This window comes from Micromys minutus (assembly GCF_963924665.1).
Source record: "Micromys minutus genome assembly, chromosome: 32".
In the NCBI taxonomy this organism is placed as follows: Eukaryota; Metazoa; Chordata; class Mammalia; order Rodentia; family Muridae; genus Micromys; species Micromys minutus.
The window spans coordinates 3466814-3490580 of NC_137967.1; the positions used below are offsets into that span (position 1 = coordinate 3466814).

Consider the following 23767-nt stretch of genomic DNA (forward strand, 5'->3'; position numbering starts at 1 on the left):
CTCCTGGTGAGTCTGAGGACAGCTACAGTGTATTTGTATAAAATAAAATAAATAACTCTTTTTAAAAAATGAAATAAAAGACAGAGCAAGCGACTGCTTTTGAACTTATAATCAATAATCCTGGTGTAACTCACTCTTGTATAACATTTTATCTGCTTTTGAATGAGCTATTTTTTTCTTCTTCTGTAGAGAACTTTGCCTTAGGGGATATAAAAAAGGACCAAAGGTAAAAAAACAAATTGAGTTTTTCTCCATCCACCAAGTATGTGTATAGAAGCATATGTGTAAAATGGTTGTTGTTCCTATTCACCAGCTGTGTGTGTGTGTATATATATATATATATGCCTATATGTGCATATGTACAAATGTATATATGTACATGTGCAATGTTGTGGTGGTTTGAATGTGCTTGGCCCATGGAAAGTGGTACTATTAGGAGGTGTGGCCTTATTGGAGGAGGTGTGGCTTTATTGGAGGAGGTGTGGTCTTATTGGAGGAGGTGTGGCCTTATTGGAGGAGGTGTGGCCTTATTGGTGGGGGTGTGGCCTTATTGGAGGAGGTGTGGCCTTATTGGAGGAGGTGTGGCCTTATTGGAGGAGGTGTGGCCTTATTGGTGGGGGTGTGGCCTTATTGGAGGAGGTGTGGCCTTATTGGAGGAGGTGTGGCCTTATTGGTGGGGGTGTGGCCTTATTGGAGGAGGTGTGGCCTTATTGGAGGAGGTGTGGCCTTGTTAGAGGAAGTGTATCACTATAGGGGTGGGGTTTTGAAGTCTTCTATGCTCAAGCTCTGCCTAGTGTAGAGACCCTCCTCCTGGCTGCCTGTGGAAGACGGTCTCCTTGTGACCTGCCTTGGGATCACGGCGGCTATCAGTGCCAACTCCACACTTGCCACCATCTTCAGTTTACCTGTGATGTTGAAGTTGGCCTTCAATAGAAATCCCCCTGCCTCTGCCTTCCAAGTGCAGCATTAAAAGCATGTGCCACCAAATCCTGCTTTCCTAGTGACTTTTCATTGGCCTAAACCCGTGTGTGGTCAGCCTTCTCTGGTGGGCATCCACAACAGTCTTCAGGCAATGCATGAGTGTAGGCGGCGACTATGTCACTGGAGACAAGGTGAACACCCAGGGGAACAGAAGCACGGACCCATTGATGCATAAGTGGTGAACCACAGTAGGACCGCAGCTGAACATAATGTGGCCACATCCCATCCTTCACTCTGAGACACTGCGTCCCAGGGTTTTAGCACAGGGGAGAGCTGAGATTATCCTAGCTTCCGTGTCCTGGGACTGATCTCAGTACTAATGCTTGCATCCCAAGCCCCTTACCAACTGTTCTACCTTCCCAATCACTGTTTCCTTTTTTATTTATTTTATCTGGGAGTTTTGAGTTCAAACCCGGGGCTCACCTGGACACAATCAAGTATCTTTAGTGATGTTTTTCTCTCAGTGAGAAGCACAGCTTCGGCTCATCTCTGTTGCCAAATCCCAGAACCATCTTGCTGTGTAGGATCGTCTCTTTACACACGTTTGCTTTCACTGCCCAGCAGATGGACAGACGGACTCATTTGTATGTGAGATTGTTTCTGAATGGGAGTAGCATCCGAATGTACAAACTCAAGCAGATTGTCCCCATCTGTGTCTGGGCACCAACTAAGTCAATGAGAGCCTGGGCCCGTTATCTGTCAAGGTCTCTAGCAGAGAGGAAGACAGAGAGGGAGGGGGATCATTTTCAGGATTACCCAGGAAAGATAATTTCATGGCTTCAATTCACGAACCACATGATTTAGACAAATGGAACTGCTTGTTTTGTTTGAGACGGAGTTTTGCTGTTTAGCCATAGATATTCTGGTCCTTGAACTCCAGACTAGGTTAGCCTTGAACTCCAGACTAGGTTAGCCTTGAACTCAGAGATCCACCTGCCTCTGCCTCCTGAGTGCTGGGATTAAAGGCGTGCACCACCACAGCTAGCTGCAATTTGCCTTTTTAACATTTGCTTGAGACAGGTTCTCACTATGTAGCCCAGGCTGGGCCGGGTCACGGACATCCTACCTCAGCCTCCGCAGTGTGGGGTTAGTTTTATGTACCGCCTTACTTGACTGCTCTTCGCCATTTTAAGTGCACACTGTATGAGGAAATGTTTAAACTGTTCGGTCAGTTCGTCATAACCCAGATTTACCTGAGGCAGGAATCTCAAAGGAAGAATTGACTAGATCAGAGTGGCCTGTGGGCTTGTCTGTGGGCACTATCTGGATTGTTCACGGAGGTGGGAAGACACACCCTGAACATGAGTGGCACAGCTCCGTGGGCTGGGCCGCTAACTGCGTAAGGGTGAAGGGAAGTCAGCCGAGAACTGCAGCAGGCAGGCAGCCCCGGTGCGTTCATTTCTCAGTGCTCTTGGCCAGGATGTGGTGTGATTGCCTGTCCACACTCCGGCTGCTGTGACTTCCCAGCAAGTATGAGATTGTGAGCCCAATAAAGCTCTTTCTCCTCTGACCTGCTCCGCATCGGGGCCTCTCCTCATGGAGACAGATATGAAACTAGAGCCCTGGGCAGTGTTTCAAGCATCAGGGATTCCATGGAAGCAAAAACAGCAAACAAGACCTTGGTCTTAGGCTGGAGAGACAGCTCGGTGGTTAAGAGCCCTGACTGCTGCTCTTCCAGAGGTCCTGAGTTCAAATCCCAGCAACCACATGGTGGCTCACAACCATCTGTAATGGGATCCGATGCCCTCTTCTGATGTGTCTGAAGACAGCTACAATGTACTTATAATTAAATAGATAAATAAATAAATAAATAAATAAATAAATAAATAAATAAATAAATCTTAAAAAAAAAAGACCTTGGTCTTTAGGAGTCTGGACTTTCAGAACTGTGTCCATGTCTTAGGGTTCCTATTGCTGTAATAAAACATCATGACTAGCCAGGCATAGTGGCACACACTTTTAGTCCCAGCACTCTGGGGGCAGAGGCAGAGTTTTACAGAGCGAGTTTCAGGATAGCCAGAGCTACCTAGTAAGATCCTATCTCAAAAACAACAACCAAAAATATCATGACCAAAAACTGGGTGGTGAAGAAAGGTTTGTTTTTTTTTTTTTTTTTGTTTGTTTGTTTTGTTTTGTTTTGCTTTCCAGACCACAGCTTGTGGTGCATTATTTAGGGATGTTAGGTCAGGGAGGCAAAAATCAGAAAAACTTGCCAAAGCACAAACATTCTGGGTAATCTAGAAATCTGCTAGCCTTTTCTTTCTTTCTTCCCGGTGCTGGCTATCGAAGTTAGGGTCTCACCCTTGCCGGGCAAGCACTCTGTTAATGACCTACAGTCCCAGCCTGAAACTGCTTATTTACCAGGAAGGATTGAGCAAGAGAGATTCTGCCAAAGATCATCGGATTTACAAAGCGCTCTTCTCATTAATATTAAAGCCAGGAGAGGGAGAGAGAGACAGAGAGAGAGAGAGAGAGACAGAGAGAGAGAGAGAGAGAGACAGAGAGAGACACACACACACACACAGAGAGAGAGAGAGAGAGAGAGAGAGAGAGAGAGAGAGAGAAAGAGAGAAAGAGGGTTCCAGAAGCCCTAATTCCTCTGAAACTTCAGGCAGAGAAAGGGCCATATTTGTCACACTTTTCCAGGGAGGACTTGTTCAGGGTTTACTCCTGAGATCCGTTTCATATAGAGTCAGTAACTACTAATTGGGAAAATCATGTTTTCTGATCTTTTTTTTTTTTTTTTCTTCCTGGAGATAGGGTCTCTGTAGCCCACAATGGCCTGGAAGTATCTTCGTAGCGGTAGTAGTAACTCTGTAACCTTAAACTTCTGATCCTTCTGTCGCCTAGTGATGAGATTACAGCCATGTGCTTCTAGGCTTGGTTTTGTGTGGTAATGCTGAGGGTGAAACCTTGGGCCTCAAACTCATTGAAAAGGCGTACCGCCAAACGGCTCCTGGCCCCAGAATTTTCTGCATCTTGGGGGAGGGCTTGTCTGAGCTACGTGGAACAGAGACTAGGGAGAGGCTTGTTGATTAGCTCCAGTCAGCTTCTCTAGGTGTAAACCAGCAACACCTCGGAGGTCTCCCTCATCCAGCCATCTGGCCAAGACTCCTGAAGCCCAGTCTGTTGTCTTTTGCAGTAGTCAGGGATGAGCAAATGATGAGGCTAGGCCTTTACAAGTCAAAGTGTGAGTCTGTCTTCGAGACAGAGCCTCCCCGTGTAGCTCCCGCTAGTCCGGAACCTGCCATTTAGAGTAGGCTGGCCTTGGAGATCTACGGGGAAAGGAGGCGTGTGACGTCACCTTCCGGCCCGTAGGTCTGTTTTGACTGTCCTTTCTGTTCCCGCAGCACCATGAAGCTTGTCATCGTCATCGTCCTCTGCTCTTTGGTCCTGGGAGTCAGTGGTGATGGCTGGTATTCATTCTTCAGGGAAGCGGTACAAGGTAAGAAGTCAGGAGGAGGGCAGGCATGTTTAACTGACTCCCGCCGATGCCACACGTCTGTCTGGATCAGAGACCCCTTTAACCAGCTACAAATGAGACAGGGCAGGAGTTTGGCTTTTTGCGGCTTCCCACTCCATACTGGTCACCTGGCACCCTCCGAGGGATCCTCAGACACGGCTCACAAGGTCCAGCCGGTATTTCTGACGCGGACACAGTGGGGTCAGGATTTGCAGAGTCAGCGAATTCCCCAGTCTTAGAGCGTTAAGTGAGCACTCGGTATGTCTCCAGAGGCGCATGCGCTTGGTAAAGGTGCGCATGCCTACGGCTAATTTGCTCCGAGAAATCCCACCCTGTTCCGGAGGAAGAGCCAAGCGAGGGCAAGGACGCAGGACCCCTCAGTATATGTCCCACCCCTCAGTCATGGGGGAGGGGTGCAGCGTCTGCAGGACTTTCCTAATACAACCCCTCATCCTGTCTTCTCTTTAAAACACTGGAGGCCTGTGTGGCTCCCCCGCTGAAGGAACCGAACCTCGGCAGCCTGTGGTTCTTTGCCAACTTGGCTGGATTTGGAGTCATCTAGGGGACATACCCCTGGATGTGCCTGTGAGGGTGTACCAAGACAGGTCTAACCAAAGAAGGGAGAGAGCCATCCTATAAACACACTTGGCACCATTCACATGGGTTGGGGATGCCTTAAGCTGGGGGAAGGATCACATTGTGACCAGCCCCCTTCATGCCACCACCACGAGTTCCCCTCAAACTAAGCCAGAATACAGCCCTCTTTGCTAAGCTGCTTGTCTGTCGGGGATTTTGTCTCAAGGATGAGAGGTAGTTAATACACTGTGTTGAGCTTTCTTAGGGAGCTGTGATAAATGTCCTTTCTCTGCCTCCTCTCGCTGCATAGCTGTCCATGGGTCTTACCCCTGGGCTGTTATTGTCTGTTGCTGCCTTTCTTACAGGACAGTCCCATCTCTTCTCGGTGCATAGCGCACACACGTCCATATAAGACACAGCCCACGACCCTGCAACTGTCAATCAATCCAACCCAAGCCAATCGTGGGGAAGCGTCCTCCTTATGGTCACCAGGGAACCTATCTCCAGCAAGGACGCCCACTTTCATGAGCCATTTTAAGTTTTCATTCCTCCGTTTCTCCAATGAGCCACCAGGTTCACTTTTGTAACTTTCCTTCCTTTGTAGGGACTTGGGACTTGTGGAAAGCCTATCGGGACAACCTAGAAGCTAATTACCAAAATGCAGACCAATACTTCTACGCTCGTGGGAACTTCGAGGCCCAACAAAGGGGTTCTGGGGGCGTCTGGGCTGCTAAAATAATCAGGTAATGGTTCTGGGGCTCATGCCTTCCACTGTTCCTGCCTGTGATCTCTCCTATGCCTGTGCTCCCAGAGTCTGGGTAGCATGGAGAGTAGGAGAGGGAGGGTAAGGATGGAGGGGGAAGATAGACGCCCCCTCACAAGGAAAAAGAGAAAACTAAGGCAGGGGTCACAATAACATCCTCTAACGGTATAGAAAGGATCAGCTGTGGAAGGCCCTGGCCCAAGAAATTAATATGTTCTCTTTTCTGTGCCTTAGGATTTACTGCTCTGGTATTTTCTGGGTCATACTGTCTCACTGTGGGATTCCTCTTCTGTCTCTCTTCTTTGGATTTCAGCACTGGCAGGAAGTACTTCCAGGGCCTCCTAAACCGGTATTATTTTGGACTCAGGGACCATGGATCAGAAAGCCTGGAGTCTGCCCGGAAAGCCGAGGAATGGGGCCGCAGTGGCAAAAACCCCAATCACTTCAGACCTAAGGGCCTTCCTGGGAAGTTCTGAGCCTGCCACTCAGGCTGCACTCTGTGGCCTAGGCTGTGAGCCACGTACCTCTCTCCTAATAGGATGTCACTCGACTTGGTGTCCACAAGAACCACAGAGAAGCTAGAGATGTCCCCAACCTACTTTGCAGATTGAATTTGTCGATGGACACAGGGAACTCTGAGAAATACTTTCTGGGAAGAAGTATCAGTGTGGATCACGAAGGCGTGGAAACCACGCAGGCCCCTCACACAACCCCACCAGATCTGCTCTAGCCTTTAGCCACAGCAGCTTCTGCTGACCAGGTCTGAGCTGGTTAAAGCCTTGCCCACCAAAGTGGAGTTTGCTTTGAGATGAGCCCCGGGCACCTGCCCATCAATTTCCTCCTCGACACTGGTTGGGTGTCTCCCTCCTATCTCACTATCTTCGGGTCATAACCGGTTCTTCTCTGTTTATTTTATTGTCCCCACGCTTTTCTGGGTGCTGATGCAGCTCTGCCTTTCAAGCCATGTCCCACCCACTGTCTGACTGCAGGCCTCGTCCCCTGCGACCTCTTTTCAAATAGGGAACACTATGTTGAGGATGCTTCATCCTAACCTTAGGGATCCTAGCTTCGAAACTGCGTTGGGAATCAGGGATGTGGCTCAGTCAGCAGAGTGCTTGCTTAGCATGTGTAGATTCCTAGGTAGATCCCCAGAACTGCATAAACCCCGTGATGGTATATGTTTATAATCCCAGCACTGGGAGGTAGAGTCTGGTAGACCAGAAGTTCAAGGCCAGCCCTGACTATATATTGAGTTTGAGGCCAGCCTGGGATGCATGAGACCATGTGTCTGTGTGTCTCTATAAAGCACACACACACACACACACACACACACACACACACACTAGTGCCTATCTTAGCTCAGGTTCTAACTAGTCTTTGCCCACGTTACCTAAGAAGTAGCTTTCACATCAGTGATTCTCGGTTTTCTTCTCATTGTCTTTTGATTCAAACAAAAGCGTACTTCCTGTTCTGGAAGGGAAGCAAGACTCGACGTCACTCAGCAGGAATAAGAGAATTAATTTACTCATTCTTTTAGTAAAGGCCAGTCTGGTTTGTAGGGACAGAAGGGTCCTGATGAGGAGGGAGATTCTGGTCAGAGGGGAGGAACTGCTCCAGGTCCCCAGGCGGAAGACTGACTCCCAAGGAGTACAAACACTGCTTCCTTAAAGAAAGAGGAGCGGGGAGGACCGATGGAGCCTGTGGGATCAAGGATGAGGACCTTGAGGATTCAACCTGCTCATGTCACATGCTGCTGCTTTCAGAGTTTGGCGTACTTCACTCTATCGGCCCATCTGCCTCTCTGTCTACAGGGAAAATAGATTTAAAAAAAAAAAAAAGAAATGGCAAAAGTGTTTGTTTCGTTGCATGTCACTTAAGTGCCCAGGGTGCCTGTCATAGTGTCTGCCCTGAGTAGGTGCTCTGCAAACATGAACTGAAAAGAGAGAATGCAATTGCCCTTGTTCCCCAGAAGCTAACGCTCCTGGAGAGGTATCCGGATGCTCTACTCCAGTGTCAGTCTGCAGCACGTGCTAGTTGGTCACACCAAGCCCCGCCACGGAATTAGCTGGTGTGGCAGTGCCCCGCCACGGAAACTTAGCAAGTTGGGTGGAGAACTTCCGTGTGTGTCTCTAAGGAAGTTTCCAGAAGAAGAGGGAAAGGTCCTCCCTAAATATGGTGACATCATCCCAGGATCGCCCATAGACAGGCAGAAAGCTTCTGTCTCTGTCTAGTGTGTCTTCTGTGGCTGCAACGTGGCATTATTGCTTTGGTTAATTTATGAAACCCGGAAGTGTATTTGGCTCATAATTCTATAAGTTCAACAGCTGATTCTAGTATCTGGTGAGTGTCTTGTATTAAATCGCTTCTGAGAATGCCACATGGAAAGGCAGATCAAGCCTGGTAGCTTCCTCTTCTCACAAAGCCATTAATGCCACCATTGTGTGTGTGTGTGGGGTCCCTTGTTTATGACCTTTTCTGACTCCCATCTACCCTCAAGCTTCTGAAACCCATTGCCACTTGAATTTGGGAATTAAATTTCTAATTAAAATTCTGGGGGAGGCATCCATGCTCCAGTGGTTTCTTTCTGTCTGTGTTGGGATTCTGGCAGGAAGGAACCCAGTCAGAAGAGGTAGCAGGAATGGGGGAAGCAGGCAACCGCACCGCCAGGTGCTGATGACTGGGGTACCAATGCCATGAGTTGCTGATGCAGGGTAGGGAAGTCAGACAGGCAGCCCTTTCATTGAACTAAAAATTACCTATGGGTGGGTTGGCAGCATCTCCTGTAAACCTCAATGAGGAGTGCTTCCTGAAAGCAATGTGGAGGACAGGGAAGAGGGGGGCATAAGAGACAGGCAAAGGCAGACATTTTGCAGAGAAGGGAGTCTGCTGAGTTAGGACCTTCGGATGAAGGATAAGGCAGTTTGTAGTGACACAAATAGGAGCTATATGAACAAATCATAAAATGTTACTCTCTCTTTCCTTGCCCCAGCCCTGGCCAGGCTCCCCATTGACCAGACTAACCGGGAAGGGGCACAGAGCTGTCAGAGCATTTGTGCAGGGCACCTCCTAGGGCAGACAGGCTGGGGGGGAGGGGGAAGCACCCTCAGCTTGGGGCAGCTTCCACAGTCGAGCGCTTGACTTAGCTAACCACAACCAAGCGTTGCTGAAAGACTGGGATAGTGACCTGAAGGGAACTGTCCAACCCCCTCTCTCAGGTCTCAAAGTCCATGGCTGTGGGACACCCGGAGGGCAAGATGTGTGTGTGTGTGTGTGTGTGTGTGTGTGTGTGTGTGGTGAAGCTAGAAGAACATACTGAAACTAACCGAGTTCCTCCTTCCTTTTATTATTTTTTTAAAGATTTATTTATTTATTATAAGTACACTGTAGCTGTCTTCAGACACACCAGAAGAGGGCATCAGATCTCATCACAGAATGTTGTGAGCCACCATGTGGTTGCTGGGATTTGAACTCAGGACCTCTGGAAGAGCAGTCAGTGCTCCTAACCACTGAGCCATCTCTCCAGCCCCTTATTTCTTTTAAGAGTTACATCCAGCAATGTACTTTATCATACTTGCTCCCATCCTGGCTGGCTTTGTGTCAGCCTGTTACAAGCTAGAGTTATCTGGGAAGAGCCTCAATTGAGAAATCTCCCTGCCCCCACCCCCCACTTTCAAAGAGGGTTCTTGCTATGAAGCTCTGGTTGGCCTGGGTCTGGCCATGTAGGCCAAGTTGGCCTCAAACTCACATTCTCCTGAATACTGAGATTAAAGGTGTGGGTCCCCTTGCCCAGCTGGCTCCAGGTTACTGCCCAGAGTTCCTGCCTCAGCATCCCCTGTTGATGGGCAGCTGTGTGGAACCTATGAGCCAAATATACTTTTTCCAGCACAAGTCACTTTTGGCCATTGTCTTAGTTACTTCCCTGTTGCTATGACAAACACCATGGCCAAGGCAATTTATAGAAGAAAATATTTAACTGGGGGCTTGCTTACAGTCCAAAATGGCAGCAGGCTGCCTGCATGGTGCTAGAGCAGTATCTGAGAGCTACACGTTGAGAGAACAGCCGTGAGGAGGGAGGGAAGGAGGGAGTGGGAGAGCACATGCTTGCTCCAGTGCTAACTGGAAATGCTATGGGCTTTTTGAAACCTCAAAGCCCACCCCCAGTGACACACCTCATCCAACAAGGCCACACCCACTAATCCTTCCCAAGCAGTTCTACCAACTGCGGACCAAGTATTCAAATATGTGAGACGACGGGGTCATTTTCATCTAAGCCACCATGGTCGTTATGATTATTACAACAACAGCAACCAAGATAATGCTTTCTTCTCCACCTCCGCCCAGATCCACCCTGCCTTCTCTACCAACCCAACTCTGTGTGTTCTTGGATGACTTTTTAAAACACACCAAGCCTCATTTGCTCTACCCTAGAATGTGTGGCTGACTGAGTTGGGCTGAACGCGTAAAGAAAACCCACTCTCTGGCTCCCAGCAGCTGTCAATCACTGCTCCTTGGCTTAGGGGTAGGACTTGTGCCCATCTCCCCTCTCCATGTGATTTTGCCTGAGCAGATACTGTGCATGCTGCCACAACTGTAAACACTCGCTAGGAGTCCCTATGTGCAGCAGGGACTGCATGCATGCTGTCGGAATTGCTACTCTCACCATATGTCCAAACATGCAAGCAGTGTGTGTCTGGAAGACAGTTTCTGTGTAGTCTTCCACCATGTCTGGCTCTTGCAGTCTGTCTCTCCTTTTCCGATGATCCCTGAACCTTGCGGGTAGAGGCTGTGAATACAGACATCCGAGGTACAAAGGAACTTAGTCCTAAAACATGACACGTGCTACCTAAACACAGCCAGTCTTGAGTGTTGGCTTAGGAGGCTTTAACACACCAAGTGCCTTTGTTTTCCCCAACCCTGGCTTGACTATGAGCGTAAGATCCCAATCTCCACCCTTCCCACTTCAGTCACTGTTGGCTACTGAAAATCCTTCTTCAGTCCTGTTTCAACTCCAGTGGCAGTAACACTTTACGGTGCCCCTTCCACATCATGGGCTGGCTGGCTGTTGGGACCCACGGAGGAGTGAAGGCTCTGGTCCTCCCTTGCAAGTGACTTGGAGGAGCCTTTCCACCAGGCCTCCCAGCCTCAGGACTGGGGGAATAGAGTGCTCTTGGGAAGGAGAATCACAGGGCCCCAAGGGGTCTGAGATATTTCTAATCACACTAGCATTCTCTGTTGACCTGGGAGGTCTCTGCAGAGATGGTGCCCCTGGCTGCTCCTGAGACTTTCACTTTCCCATCAGCCCCCACAGCAATGGAGGTTATACCCCCACCCCCACTTTCCCATCAGCCCCCCCCACACTCAAGTGACCATGTGACAGAGATGAGAAACACATCACTCCAATCTGTCTGACACACTCTGCTGACCCTGCTACAAACTCTGAGGGTGTCAGTTACTTCATCCTTCCAAAATACCAAGATGGGGAGCAAGTAGCAAGGTGTCCAGGGGCTTCCCTAAGAAGTCCCTCGCCACACTCCTGTCTGCAGGCAGGATGTGGGGCCAGCCGGCAGGTTGTGCAACCTGCTGTGAGACCCTCGGGAGGGTTGAGGAGGCTTGTCCTTTTCTTCTGGGCACCTGAAGCCCGAGTGAAGAGATTTAGCTCCACAGCGACTCTTTTCTTCACAGAAGAACAGCTTTGTTTCTGTTGCCTACTGAAAGTCCCCTGTGGTCCCTTTTCAACTTTAATGGCTTTAAGGGGCCTCTCAGGCATTGTGGGTTAGCTGTCCCACCCAGTTCCATATGTGGAAAAGTAGGAGTGAGGTTAAGGAGAGGCCAGGACTGAGAGGTGAGCACTCCTGCCTCCTTACAGACCTCAGGGGCTCTGAGGTCTGGCTCCGCTCCTTACATTAATTCTCCAGGATATGGGGGGCAATTAGAGGCTTTTTGGCTTCTCAGTTGCAGGCAACAGGGAAAAGAAATTAGTCAGCAAAATCCCAAACCCAGGGTGATAAAGGAGTCATTGCGCAATTCTTAAAATTTCTAGTTACGAGGAAAGTAATTCAGGCTCACGCTCAGAGAACATGCTGTGCTGTATTTAGACTTATGGGTTGATTATCTGTGGAGTCCTTCTAAACTTGCTGGCAACAATTCAATGTTATGAAGTAATCTATGGAAATGAAGGTTGGGTCTGCTTGCAGCTTGTTCCTGGATGCCCCGGGGAGCACAGCAACTCACTGCGGTCTGTCCTTGTTTACGCCATGAGGCGCTAGGCTCAGTACTATCCAAACTGGCAGGCTGTTCTCAAATATTTGGAGTCCTTTAGAATGCTCCTCCAGTTTGGCCATTCACCAAATGAGCTCCTTGTATTTATCCACCACCTGTTTAAGGAACCAAGAGAAGAATCTCTGTGGTAGTGAGACGGATGGACAGACGCTGTCCTCACAAGATCCCAACCCGCAGAGACACATTATCAGTGAACAAAGGGCGGCCTTGTGCGATCATAAAGACCAATAAAGAAGAAAATCCTTGGTCACACCTATCACACCCCATCCCCAATGTTCAAGGCTCCTTAGGAAATAGGAGGCAGGAAAAATGTAAGTGGTAGGGGTGGTGGGACTTCGGGGAAACTTTTCCAGGGAAATTCAAGGCACGACAGGATGGCCGCATAGGTGGACAATGGCTGTGACGACACAAGGCCCGGGGTGAGCTCAGAGAGGACAAAATCTTAGCACGGAGGGTATGGGGTGGGCACAAAATCCCACCCTGGGGTGAGAAGCCATTGGCATTTTATAGGTACCAGGAGAGGAAGGGCCAGTTTTCTTTAATGGTATGACCCCTGGCTGAGCACACTCCAGGGCAGGCCCCATCCCTAAGAGCAGTTGGTTCATACAAACTGGGCTGGGTAGAGGGGAAGAGAGAAGAGTTGGGTGGCTGGGAGACGAGGTTGGTGCTTCAAAGCAAATACGTTTGACGGGTAAAATTCTCGATGTCCCCCGGCAATGGGCAGAGGCACTTGGTTGGTGGTGATGCTCTTATATGAGTTGGGGCAGAGTAGATGGCAGATCCTCTGATCATCCTAGCTTGGTGCCCGGCTTGGTGGCCAAAGATGTTTTATGCCTAGGACTCATAAAACATCCAATCAAATCAATTCCAGGCAGCACAGCACCAAAGGAGGAAGACAGAGACCTGCGGGCTGCCGTGCCGTGAAGCAGAGATGGAGGATGTCACCCCGGGGTTCACCAGCCACATTGTAATGGCTCCACCCCAGTGTGTGAGGAAGGGGGAATGGAACAACCTGAGCATCCTGAGGAGATGAGCTGGAGACTCAAGGGTGGAGGAGAGTAGCCTGCTGTGAGTGGCCAGCCTGGTGAAGTCCCAGCCCGAGCTGCTGCTGGGGGTCCTGTCTGGGTCCTCAGCTATGCAGCTGCAGGGGTCGATGTCTGTGGCTCATGTTACCGCTAGAGAACATAGAGATGCCCCTGGTCAGGGCAGCATTAGAGGACCATGGGGAAGTCCAGGGGCTGTGAAGTTCTAGCCCCACACCTCACTGGTTGCAGCACTCTGGAGAGCCGGTCCCATCTCTCGCTAGCAGCAGCAGCAGCAGCACTAGGGACAGCAGACCCTGTCCACAGTGGAGTTAGCAATGGTGGCAGGGGTGTGGCAGAGTTGTGGGGTAGGGCTGGCACAGAGGTGATGTCCCCCGCCCCCTGCCCCTGCCACCTCTGGCGATTGGGATCGCTGCCTACAGGGTTATGAGCTCAGGAGAGCTAGTCCTGCACCCCACCTGGGCAGCACAGTGGAGCAAGCTCTGTAGGCATGGGCGCTGGAGAGCTGACCCTGCCACCTACTGATGGTGGCTTTGGGTGGCCTAGATGGAGCAGTGCTGGAGAGCTCCCCCTGGTGGTGTGAATAAGAAAGAGCTGGAGGGTTGACCTGCTCAGCTACCATGGGCTCTGAGTTGGCCCAGCCCACAATCGATGTCACCTGTGGATGGCTGGCATTCCTGAAAGGGATAGAATCTCCATGACATGGGGCAGCAACAGGGTGGCTGGGAAAAGTCCCCAAAGGGATCCAGTATTTGCAGTGTCACAAAAAGCCAGAGATCGGGAACCAGACCAAGGACTTGTGTGTCTCTCTGTGTCTGTGTCTATGTGTGTGTGTGTGTGGTGTCTGTGTGGATATGTCTCTGTGTGTGTGTCTATGTGTGTGTGTGGTGTCTGTGTGGATATGTCTGTGTGTGTGTGTGTCTGTGTTTGTGTGTGTGTGTCTCTGTGTTTGTCTCTCTGTGTCTGTGTGTGTCTCTCTCTGTGTCTCTGTGTGTCTATGTGTGTGTGTGGTGTCTGTGTGGATATGTCTGTCCTTGTGTGTGTGTCTGTGTGTCTCTGTTTGTGTCTCTCTGTGTCTCTGTGTCTGTGTGATGTGTCTGTGTGGATATGTCTCTGTGTGTGTGTGTCTGTGTGTGTCTCTCTGTGTCTGTGTGTGTCTCTCTGTGTCTCTGTGTGTGTGTGATGTGTCTGTGTGGATATGTCTGTGTGTGTGTGTGTCTGTGTGTGTCTCTCTGTGTCTGTGTCTGTGTGTGTGTTACTTCTCGGGAGGTTGCCAGGGTAAAGAGTCGATATGAGGGGATAGGGAGATGAACAGACTGGGGTGCATGAATTTCATGAGAATCAATCAAAAGTTTAAAAGAATTCTCAATGGATCAGTTAAACTATCACTAATAAAGGGAAAGTTCTTGTGAAGAGTTTTCTTAGGGTCTAGGGAAAATGCTCACTTGCCTTCTAATATTTCTATCAAAGAAGGGGGTTGGGGCTGGAGAGATGGGTCAGCAGTTAAAAGCACTGGCTGGTCTTCCAGGGGACCTGGGTTTAATTCCCAGCACTCATTTGGTGGCTCACAACCATCTATAACTCCAGTTCTAGGGGAACTGACACCATTTTCTGACCTCTGCAGATGTCAGGCATTCGTGTGGTTCGCATCCATCCATCTGGGCAAAATGCACATAAAATAAAGCCAAGTTAAAAAGGGAAGAGGGGTGCTCGCTTCCGCAGCACATAGACTAAAATTGGAGCGATACAGAGAAGATTATCATGGCCCCTGCGCAAGGATGACATGCAAATTCGTGAAGCGTTCCATATTTTTTTGTAATGTTGTCTAGGTGGATTTTTTTCTGTGATAAATGTGACGTGAACTTCATGTCTTTTGATTCGTTTTGGAGTAAAGTATTTTTTGTCAAATATTAAATGGCCATACCATTAAAAAAATAAGATGTATACATGAATTAAAAAAAACCAAGTACTGACAAAAATGTATTCATATACTTTTATGGAAAAATACTTTTAAAATCTGTACATGTATCTCTGTTTTTTTAAATAAAGTTTTTCAATTAAAAAAAAGAAAATATAAAAAATAAAAAAAGAATAAATTCTGAAAACTTTGGAAATTGCTTAACTTAAAAATTTTTTTTTTAAAAAAGGGAAGAGGGGAGGGGAAGGGGGAGGAAGGAGGAGAGGAGGAGGGGAAGGATGTGGGGGAGGGAGGATTGAAAGAGTGGATGCTCAGAAGTGAGTTTTGAGTCTAGAGTGGCTGAGGAGATCAATACATAAAATTACTGTGCTAAACGTTTACCCCTGAGAGGTCAGAACAGAAGAGGTGGCAGGTTTCACATTTGGTTCTCTGTGAAGCACCTCCCCAAACAGGTTTGCAGCCCGGGCTTGCGGGAGGCTGTAGCTGTGCTCACTGCTAGGACACCATGAGTCAAGCCAGCCACCAAAGAATCCCCTTCCTAAGCCAAATTGTCTGAGCAGTGCCTATGCTAAGGACCAAGGGACAAAATCTTTGGACAGCCTTTCCCCTTATAGTCACAGAGCTCGAAATAACTAAAATAAAGGCCAAACCTAGGAAGAGGCATTTCTCTAAGGTATGACAGCAATCCTCCAACACGGTGTCCATGTTGCCTGATCTGCTTCATCCTGGGTCACCTGTGCCGGCGTCTTCTGTCCCGCGCAACCGTCTCGCCAGCAAGAACGACGCGGCACACGAAATAGGATTCTTCTGCGGTAAACTTTAATGCTCTAGAGAGGCAGAGCATAAGCTTGCAACACGTGAAGACGAAGACCCCGAACTATCTAGCCCATCCCCTTATAAAGGGATCAGTCCTCGCCTTGGACGTGGAGCCCCCTGATTGGTTGAAACTCATCAGGCCCTATGACGCCACGGGAGAGGCAGAGCTCAAGGAGTGGAAAGTTACCCAGCACGTGCGCACATGACTTGTTTACTGCTAACTCCAGCCGGATGTCAGCGCCATCTTGTAATGGAGAATGTGCAGGCGGCGCCCCACAGTCTTCCACAGCACCACCCCTCTGGCTTGTAGTTCAGCTGAAAGTACCCATTCTTCGCTATTACCATCTTCCAGCTTACGGGGTTATCTGCATCAGCTTCTTTCTCCAATGAGATATTCACAGGTCTCCTCTTGTAACAAACAATGTGGGACCCCCCACCCCCACCCCTGGAGCTATTGCATCTTGGGTGGGCTATATTTAGCCCACTGCTTTCCACGGGCTTCTAGCCCAGGGCCCTTAGAACAGAAGGCCAAATGTTCACCATATCTACCACGCAGCAGCTATACCAGCCTTCCTTCTCTAGGCAACTCAATGCATTTTCATTTTGTGTGTGTGTGTGTGTGTGTGTGTGTGTGTGTGTGTGTGTGTGTGTGTGTAAAGGGGTGGGAATAGCAAAGGGGAGAAGACCATGGTCTGAACCGGTTCTCATAAGATAAACTCACATGGCTGAACCTGGTGCAGCTTTTTTTTTGAAGGGAGTGTGCTATGGGCCGAGCAGGGGCTGCAGGGAAGTAGGAGTGCAGATTTAAAAATTGCAGACCACCAAGGCACTGATCATTTCTCCAGTTCTGATCCGCTCCTGTACCAGGGGTCTAATCAGGCCTGCGTCTGCCTCCCTCCTGAGCAGACCAGAGCCCCATCTAAACAGCGTTCCTGCAGCGGCTCCCCTCTCCCAGCAGCCAGACAGGAATTCCAGGCCAGTGTTATTTCCTGAGACATCGGTGCAGCGGGAGCCAAGTTTATCGGTGCTGGGGCCGCCACAGTTGGTGTGGCTGGATCAGGGGCCGGCATTGGCACAGTGTTTGGTGGCTTGATGCTTGGCTGTGCCAGGAACCCGTCTCTCAAGCAGCCGCTTTTCACCTGTGTCATTCTGGGCTTTGCTGTCTCTGAGGCCAGGGTCACCTTCTGTTTGAGGGTCACCTTCCTCATCCTCTTCACCATGTGAGTCCCCATGGGGTCACCCAGCCGTCCCTGCTGCTTTGACTCCAGACCCGTCCTGGTGCTGGAGTGTGCTGAGCTTTACCAGCAGCTGTTTCCTGATGTCACTTCCCTGTGTTGGCGTCTTTCAGAATGGCCACATTCTGCCTGAACCCACTGTAAGGATAATGAGGCATCCGGGGGCCTTTCCCACGCATGTTTATGGTGCGTTATTTCTTCGCGACTTTGAAGCGAACTGTTCTATTGTTTAGTGATCTTGGTTTATCAAAGTCTCTGAATTGAATCTGCTCTCTGATCTTCCATGGCAGTATGGAATATGTTCGAGTCTGGAGGAGACCCTACCACAGCATTGAGTCGGTTCGTGTAGGTGCTGAACCCCAGTTTCTGCCTTCCTTCCTCCTGTTCCTTAAGGCTCCAGTTTAAATCTGAACTACGCTTTGAAAGGGCCTTAGCTTAGCCTTTGGATTCACGCCCGTGATTTATTGCATATTCATATTTTCCTTTCTAGTATTGCTTTCCCTTCCCAGGAACCTGGACATAAAGCATTCATCCTGACTATTTCCGATCAGACTGGGGAACACTCCGAAAGCCCTCACTTGCCACATTTCTGAAAACGGCTAGATTGCACAATCTGGGAAAAGAAGATGTGCACGAGGAAAAAAGTTATGTTCTGGAAGATTAGTTATGGGCAAGTGGGATTACGCAAGATCAGACAGGGATTGCTTCACTCGTGAGTGACAGTACATATAGACATCCCGGGCCACAACTCCTCAGCAAGTGACTGGAGGACACTCACCTGGGGTCCCAGCAGGAGCTCACAGCTCGAGGTGAGTTGCCAGAACTTTCCAACAGCTGCTCTTTGCAGATCCTCTTCCCTGCCAGCATTTGCTCGCTGTGTTTAATGTTCTCTCTTTTCCTGAATCCACACGCTTTCCCCACGGAACTCGTAGCGTGCTTCTGTGGGAATTCACTTCTGTGGGAATTAGCTGTGTTGGCTAAGACGCCCCCTGTCCTAGCCTCTGGAAACTCCCTTAACAGCTGGGTTTCAGCTGATATGAATGGAATGCAACGGTCTGTTTGCAAAGCTCCAGAGAGCAGGATTTTAATGAGATACAAGGAAACGCAGAGCTAGAGAGCTCCCTGGAATCCCCTTGCCTATACGCTTTGTTTGCACATGTGTGGGTTTACGTATGAAATCCAGTGGGGTTTGTTACTGATGTGCAAGGATAAATAGATAGCTCAGCGCTGCAGAAGCACCCTCCTTTCCAGGACACGGCACACCCGTCTTTCTGTTCGCCTGGCCCTGCAGGATGAAGACGCTCATTGCCGTCGCTCTTTGCTTCTTGATCCTGGGAGTTGACAGCCAAAGCTGGTTCCAGTTCGCGAAACAAGCTGGTCAAGGTAGACATAAAGGATGGGGGCAGGAGGTTATAGTTGTGAATTTTAAGAATCTACTTGAGCAGGGCCCGCATCGTGAGATCCCCATAGATAGAGTGGCGGTGCGGCTCTTCCTAAGCAGGTCGGAGCTTTACCGGTCGGTGTTGACCTCTTCAGGTGAGGATCCCAAGTTCGACCAAGCAACCTTTCCGGAACGTAGGAGCAATCAATCTGTAGGCGAAAGATGGAGACTCGCCAATGGGAGGGCTCTACTGCCCCCTTGTGGAGGGTGATGAACAATTCACTTCTGTGTCTGGTTCCGGGGAAGGTGCAGGGGAAGCGGAACAGCCCCAACCCTCATTGACAGCAACCAAGGCTAATTGAGTGTTCCACCTGGAGTAGGTATTGCCCACGGAACATCACATATGGAAATGAATTAGCTTTAAAATTAATCTCGTGGTGTAGGTGCCCTTTTAAGAAAACTCATGCACAAAGAGCTATCCATACATAAGCTATCCTAGACAACCCCCGGAAGAGCAGAATTTAGCCCAGGTTGGCCACTATACAGCTCTGAGCACACACTTAGTTATTTACCTGAGAAGGGGCCGGTCATGGGATGGGTGGAAGACAGCTCCACTGTCAACAGGAGACAATGACTTACTTACCTGGAACATAGGTCTTTTGCTGTTGAGACATAGAAAAGGCACTGTCACCAAGGGAAATACAGCCTACCAACCACAACACAACAAAAGCATTTGTTTGTTTGTTTGAGATAGGCTTTCTCTGTGTAACCGAGCCCTGGCTGACTCACCTTGTAGACCAGGCTAACCTCACACTCACAGAGCCCCATCTGCCTCTGCCTCCTGAGTGCTGGGATTAAGGGTGTGCACCACCACGCTCAGCCTCACAGTGAAAGCTAAGTGAGCCTAGATATTCGGCTTTCCCTTTCTCCCTAACTCGTTCCCTTTGAAGAGATTTCCCATTTAGCATTGCTGGATCTGATCCCTTCAATGCTGAGCTCACTCCCCCGTCTTAGTTTAGGTTTTTTTCTGTTTGTGGCAACTTCCTGAGGTGCAGGGAGGAGGGGTGAGAATAAAGGATCATCTTCCGAGAAGGAACATTTCCCTCAGCTTTTCCACATAAGTGGAATAACACTCTTCCCCATTACTGGAGAGGGGTTAGGGGTTTTAAACCTAGTGAGTCGGTTGCTGTCCAGCGTCTCAATCATCCAAAGACATCATTACCTTTGTTGCCTGCCGATGGGGTGCTGAGAACTGCTCAGGGTGAAAGAGATCCTGGACATCTGGGTGGACTCACTCTGTCTGGAGAGCAGTCTCTCCCATTGCTTGTGCTGGCAAGAACCGTGACTGCAGTGGTAATTGTGGGGCTTGGGAGGCCGAGGCAGGATTGTGAGTTCCAGGCCATCCAGGGATATACAGAGACATAGGCTGTCACTAAAGGAAATGAGAACACAAGAGGAAGGAAAGGAATGGAAGAAGAGGGAGGGGAGAGGAGGAAGGGAAGGGATCTCATCTCACGCCTTAGTCCAAAGTTCCTCTGGCCCATTTCAGAGAGAGCGTCATATTAGGACCTTTGTCGTGTGATGAACACTCTCTAGGGATCGCCTCTCTTCTCCACATGCTTTTTGAACAGCCCGAGACAAACAGCAACAGAGCTAAGACGAGAATCCGCCAGAATAAAGCTTGCTCCGATGTACTTGCACAGATGTGGGGCAGTAAGAACTATTTATCTCAAGCTGGCAGCATTTCTGGGGGTTTTGGGAAAGGCTGGCATGAGTTGAATAGATGTTTTAGCCCTCTGTTTTACCTAAAACTTTCTTCCCCCTCTAGGCACCAGAGACATGTGGCGAGCCTACTCTGACATGAGAAAGGCCAACTGGAAAAACTCAGACAAATACTTCCATGCTCGGGGGAACTACGATGCTGCTCGAAGGGGTCCTGGGGGAGTCTGGGCTGCGAAGGTCATCAGGTAACACAGGGCTGGGTGAGCAGAGCCTGCCTGCTTTGAACAGCCGGGCAGGGGCTCTCTTCTGTATCCCGCGCATGCGCCCTGCTCTCTCTTGATTTTTTTCCTCTTTTCTGTGCATAGTACTGGGAGTGGTTGGTGATGATTCCCACCCTCCCTTTCCTGGTGCTGCTCATCCAGCATGAGGCTGAAAGCTTGGGCAGGACAGGGGTTTGCTCAGGCAGGATCATACCAGCCTCTCCCTCCCTGGCATTCCTGGGTTCCTCATACTTCATCTCTTGAATCGGGGAGTCCTGAGGGTGGGGCTATTGCCGGTCGTCTTGGTTACTGATCTTCTTGTGTGTTCGAATTGCAGTGATGCCAGAGAGGGCATTCAGAGGCTCACAGGACACGGAGCAAAGGACTCAAGAGCTGACCAGTTTGCCAACAGGTGGGGCCGGAGTGGCAAGAACCCCAACTACTTCCGACCTGCTGGCCTACCTAAGAAATACTGAGTTTTCTCTTCATGTTTTTCCCAGCCATGCAGCCCACCCCCCACCCCAAAAAGAGGCAATGACTGAGTTATTTCCTAAAATCTGGGTCCCTAAACATCCCAACATGCTGAATAAATACGTGTGAAATGCAATCTGTCACTGTCGTTTTGAAAGAGCACAGGGCAGTTACACTGAGGATCTCGGGCCATGTGAATGAGCCCAGAGCATCACTTTTCTTTCTTTTCTTTCTTAGAGAAAGAGGGATGAAGAGATGGGAATTGAAATATGACATGAGAAAGCCCCGTGTATGGTTTTTGTTAGGAAGTTAAAAACTAGACAAAAACCAATGCATTCTGGGATACAGCCCAGTTGTTTGGATTCTGTAAACCCCACCCCTCAGTTACCTGGTAATAGCCAGGTATGCTCCGCCCCAGTGACCGGACACTATAAAAGGGGCTGCTTGTCCCCTCCTCTCTCTCTTGCTCTCCCCTCCTTGCCCCTCCTCTTCTCCTTCCCTTCCCCCTCTCCCTCCACGTGCTCATGGCCGGCCTCTACTTCTTTACTCCTCTATTCCTCTCTCTTTTCTCTCTCTCTCTGCCTCTACTACTCTCTTAACTCCTTCATGACTCTATTCTATACTATACCGTTGTGTGGCTGGTCCCTCAGGGGGAAGGGATTCTCAACATGGGCCCCCCCAGAGACATCTCCCTTGCCCCGAGGCCTCGCCAAACCTCCATGGGCCATATCCCCCTCCGTCCTACTTTCTTCATCCTTTTCCTAACATTGGTGCTGAAACCCGGGATGTCGTTTTTTAACAACATTGGTGCCCCGAGACTTTTAACAACACCAGTGATAAGTGTGATCGTCTAGCACATGTGCCCTTCCCATGAAGATCACTAAGTTCTTACATAATAAAATATGACTTACAAAGACTGACGGCAAAGTCAGAACCAGCCTGTGATTGTTTTCAAGTCTGACACTTCCCACAAAGAAAGCCTCAGATTCTAGATGCTTCTACAGATGATTTCAACCCTTAGAAAGGACCAGCCACTCTCATTTTGAAAAAAAAAAAACTTTAAAAAATAAAGAAGACATATTCTTCAATCATTTTCCCTGGGTAGAAAGACTTTAACACCAAACTGGGAGGTGATGTTGCACCGCTTTGATCCAAGCATGGGGAAGACAGAGGCAGGCGGACCTCTGAGTTTGAGGTTAGCCTGGCCTGTAGGACAAGGTCCCGGACAGCCATGGTCACACAGAGAAACCCTGTCTCAAAAAACAAAACTAACTAACCAACTAACTAAGCTTTGAAACTTTCCTACCTGCAACCTGAAAGAAAGCATGCTGGCCCATGGTGGACTCACTTCCATATAGCCTGGAGCTGCTCCCCCTTTACACAACCCGAAGACACTCAAGACTTGGAAATTGGGGTTCAGAGAGCCCATGCCGTTTCTTTACCAAACCACACCCTTCCCTGGGTCGTGCTGTCGAGCACCCCCTGTCTGTGTGGGTGGTTCTGTCCTGTCATTTACTGCCTCCTCAGACTCTGGGGTCCTGTTGGTCCCTTCCCTCCCTCAGGGGCTGGTCCCAGAGGCCTTCTCATCTGTGGGGCGCCGCCCACACATTCCCACACATTCTCCATTACAAGATGGCGCTGATATCCGGCTGGAGTTAGCAGTAAACAAGCCATGTGCACACGTGCTGGGTAACTTTCCACTTCTTGAGCTCCGCCTCTTCCGTGGCGTCATAGGGCCTGATGAGTTTCAACCAATCAGGGGGCTCCGCGTCCAAGGCAAGGACTGATCCCTTTATAAGGGGACGGGCTGGATAGCTCTCTCTCCTCTTCTTCCCCTCTTCTTCTCTCTTCTTCCCCTCTCTTCCCCTCTCGTTGGTCCCTCTCCCGGTGTTCCCGTTCGTGGTCTGGTTCGTGGGCTCGTCCGTCTTGTTCGTCCTGTTCGTCTTCTTGGATTTCTTGGTTTTCTCCGTTTTCTTCGTCTTTTCGTCACGTGAAGCAAGTACTGGTTTTCGAGAGCAATAAAGTTTACCGCAGAAGGATTCTATTTCGTGTGCCGCGTCGTTCTTGCAGGCGAGACAGTTGCGCGGGACACTCATCTCTCACCCTCTCCTTCTCTGAGGTTTAAACTAGTCTGTATCCAATGTATAAAAAATAGTTCTCCTTTCTCTTTTCCTGCTCCCTGCTCTAAACTAGGATGGACTCTCACCTGCAGTACTCAGACCCACGGTCTAAATGTCCCCATAGCACTCTGTCCAGGCTTTCTTGAAAATCAGTTTATCTTTGCCAGAGTATATCTGACCTCTTGCTCTGACACTGGGTAATAACTGAATGATTTGATTGACAGCTCCCCTTCCTGCCTGGGTGACCACGGGCCACCAGGTGACCCTTGCTCTCAATTCTTTATTCCCTTATCTCATTGGATCCTTACCCTTTAACTAACCCCTCTTAAAAAATAACGTTGGTAACTTGGGGAACAGACCATTTAAACCACATATCCCAGTCACTCGGCTAGTTTGAAGCTAGACCCAGCATTCTTAACGGCTTGTTATAACTAGGGATTGTATTGAAGTTGACAGTTTGAAATCACCTTCATAGGCTGGCAATGTGTCTCAGCAGGCGAGTCCATGCCTATGATTCTAGAACCTTGGGGAAAAAGAAAACAACAGAGAACACACACACACACACACACACTCACATATAATTAGTTCAGTTAATCGTTTCTCCAACAGAGGCACTCCATGTGTCATGCCAACTGCTCTCCAGAATGACCCTCATGAAGCCCATGGCAAAGCCCTACGGTATATGTTGACAGAGTAACACGGGGCCAAAGGGGCAAGAACCAAGCTGGGGCAGATCACA

At 49.4% G+C, this 23767-nt stretch overlaps 2 protein-coding genes and 1 pseudogene across 3 annotated transcripts; all 3 read left to right on the top strand.

Moving 5' to 3' along the window:
* Positions 1–4335: 4335 nt before the first annotated feature.
* On the top strand, positions 4336–6259 carry LOC308413907 (serum amyloid A-4 protein; the record flags this gene model as incomplete). The annotated part of the gene is made up of 3 exons (XM_080909045.1): positions 4336–4426; positions 5625–5763; positions 6097–6259. The coding sequence occupies 3 exons, from the start codon at positions 4336–4338 to the stop codon at positions 6257–6259; spliced, it is 393 nt and encodes a 130-aa protein (XP_080765171.1).
* A 10388-nt stretch (positions 6260–16647) lies between these two features.
* LOC308414067 (ATP synthase F(0) complex subunit C1, mitochondrial-like) lies at positions 16648–17063 on the top strand (annotated as a pseudogene). Its single transcript has one exon. The product of its transcript is annotated as an ATP synthase F(0) complex subunit C1, mitochondrial-like (transcript).
* A 733-nt stretch (positions 17064–17796) lies between these two features.
* Positions 17797–20913, top strand: LOC308413906 (serum amyloid A-3 protein; the record flags this gene model as incomplete). Its single annotated transcript, XM_080909044.1, has 4 exons — positions 17797–17883; positions 18366–18457; positions 20284–20422; positions 20775–20913. The coding sequence occupies exons 2-4, from the start codon at positions 18367–18369 to the stop codon at positions 20911–20913; spliced, it is 369 nt and encodes a 122-aa protein (XP_080765170.1). The 5' UTR covers positions 17797–17883; position 18366.
* Positions 20914–23767: the final 2854 nt, after the last annotated feature.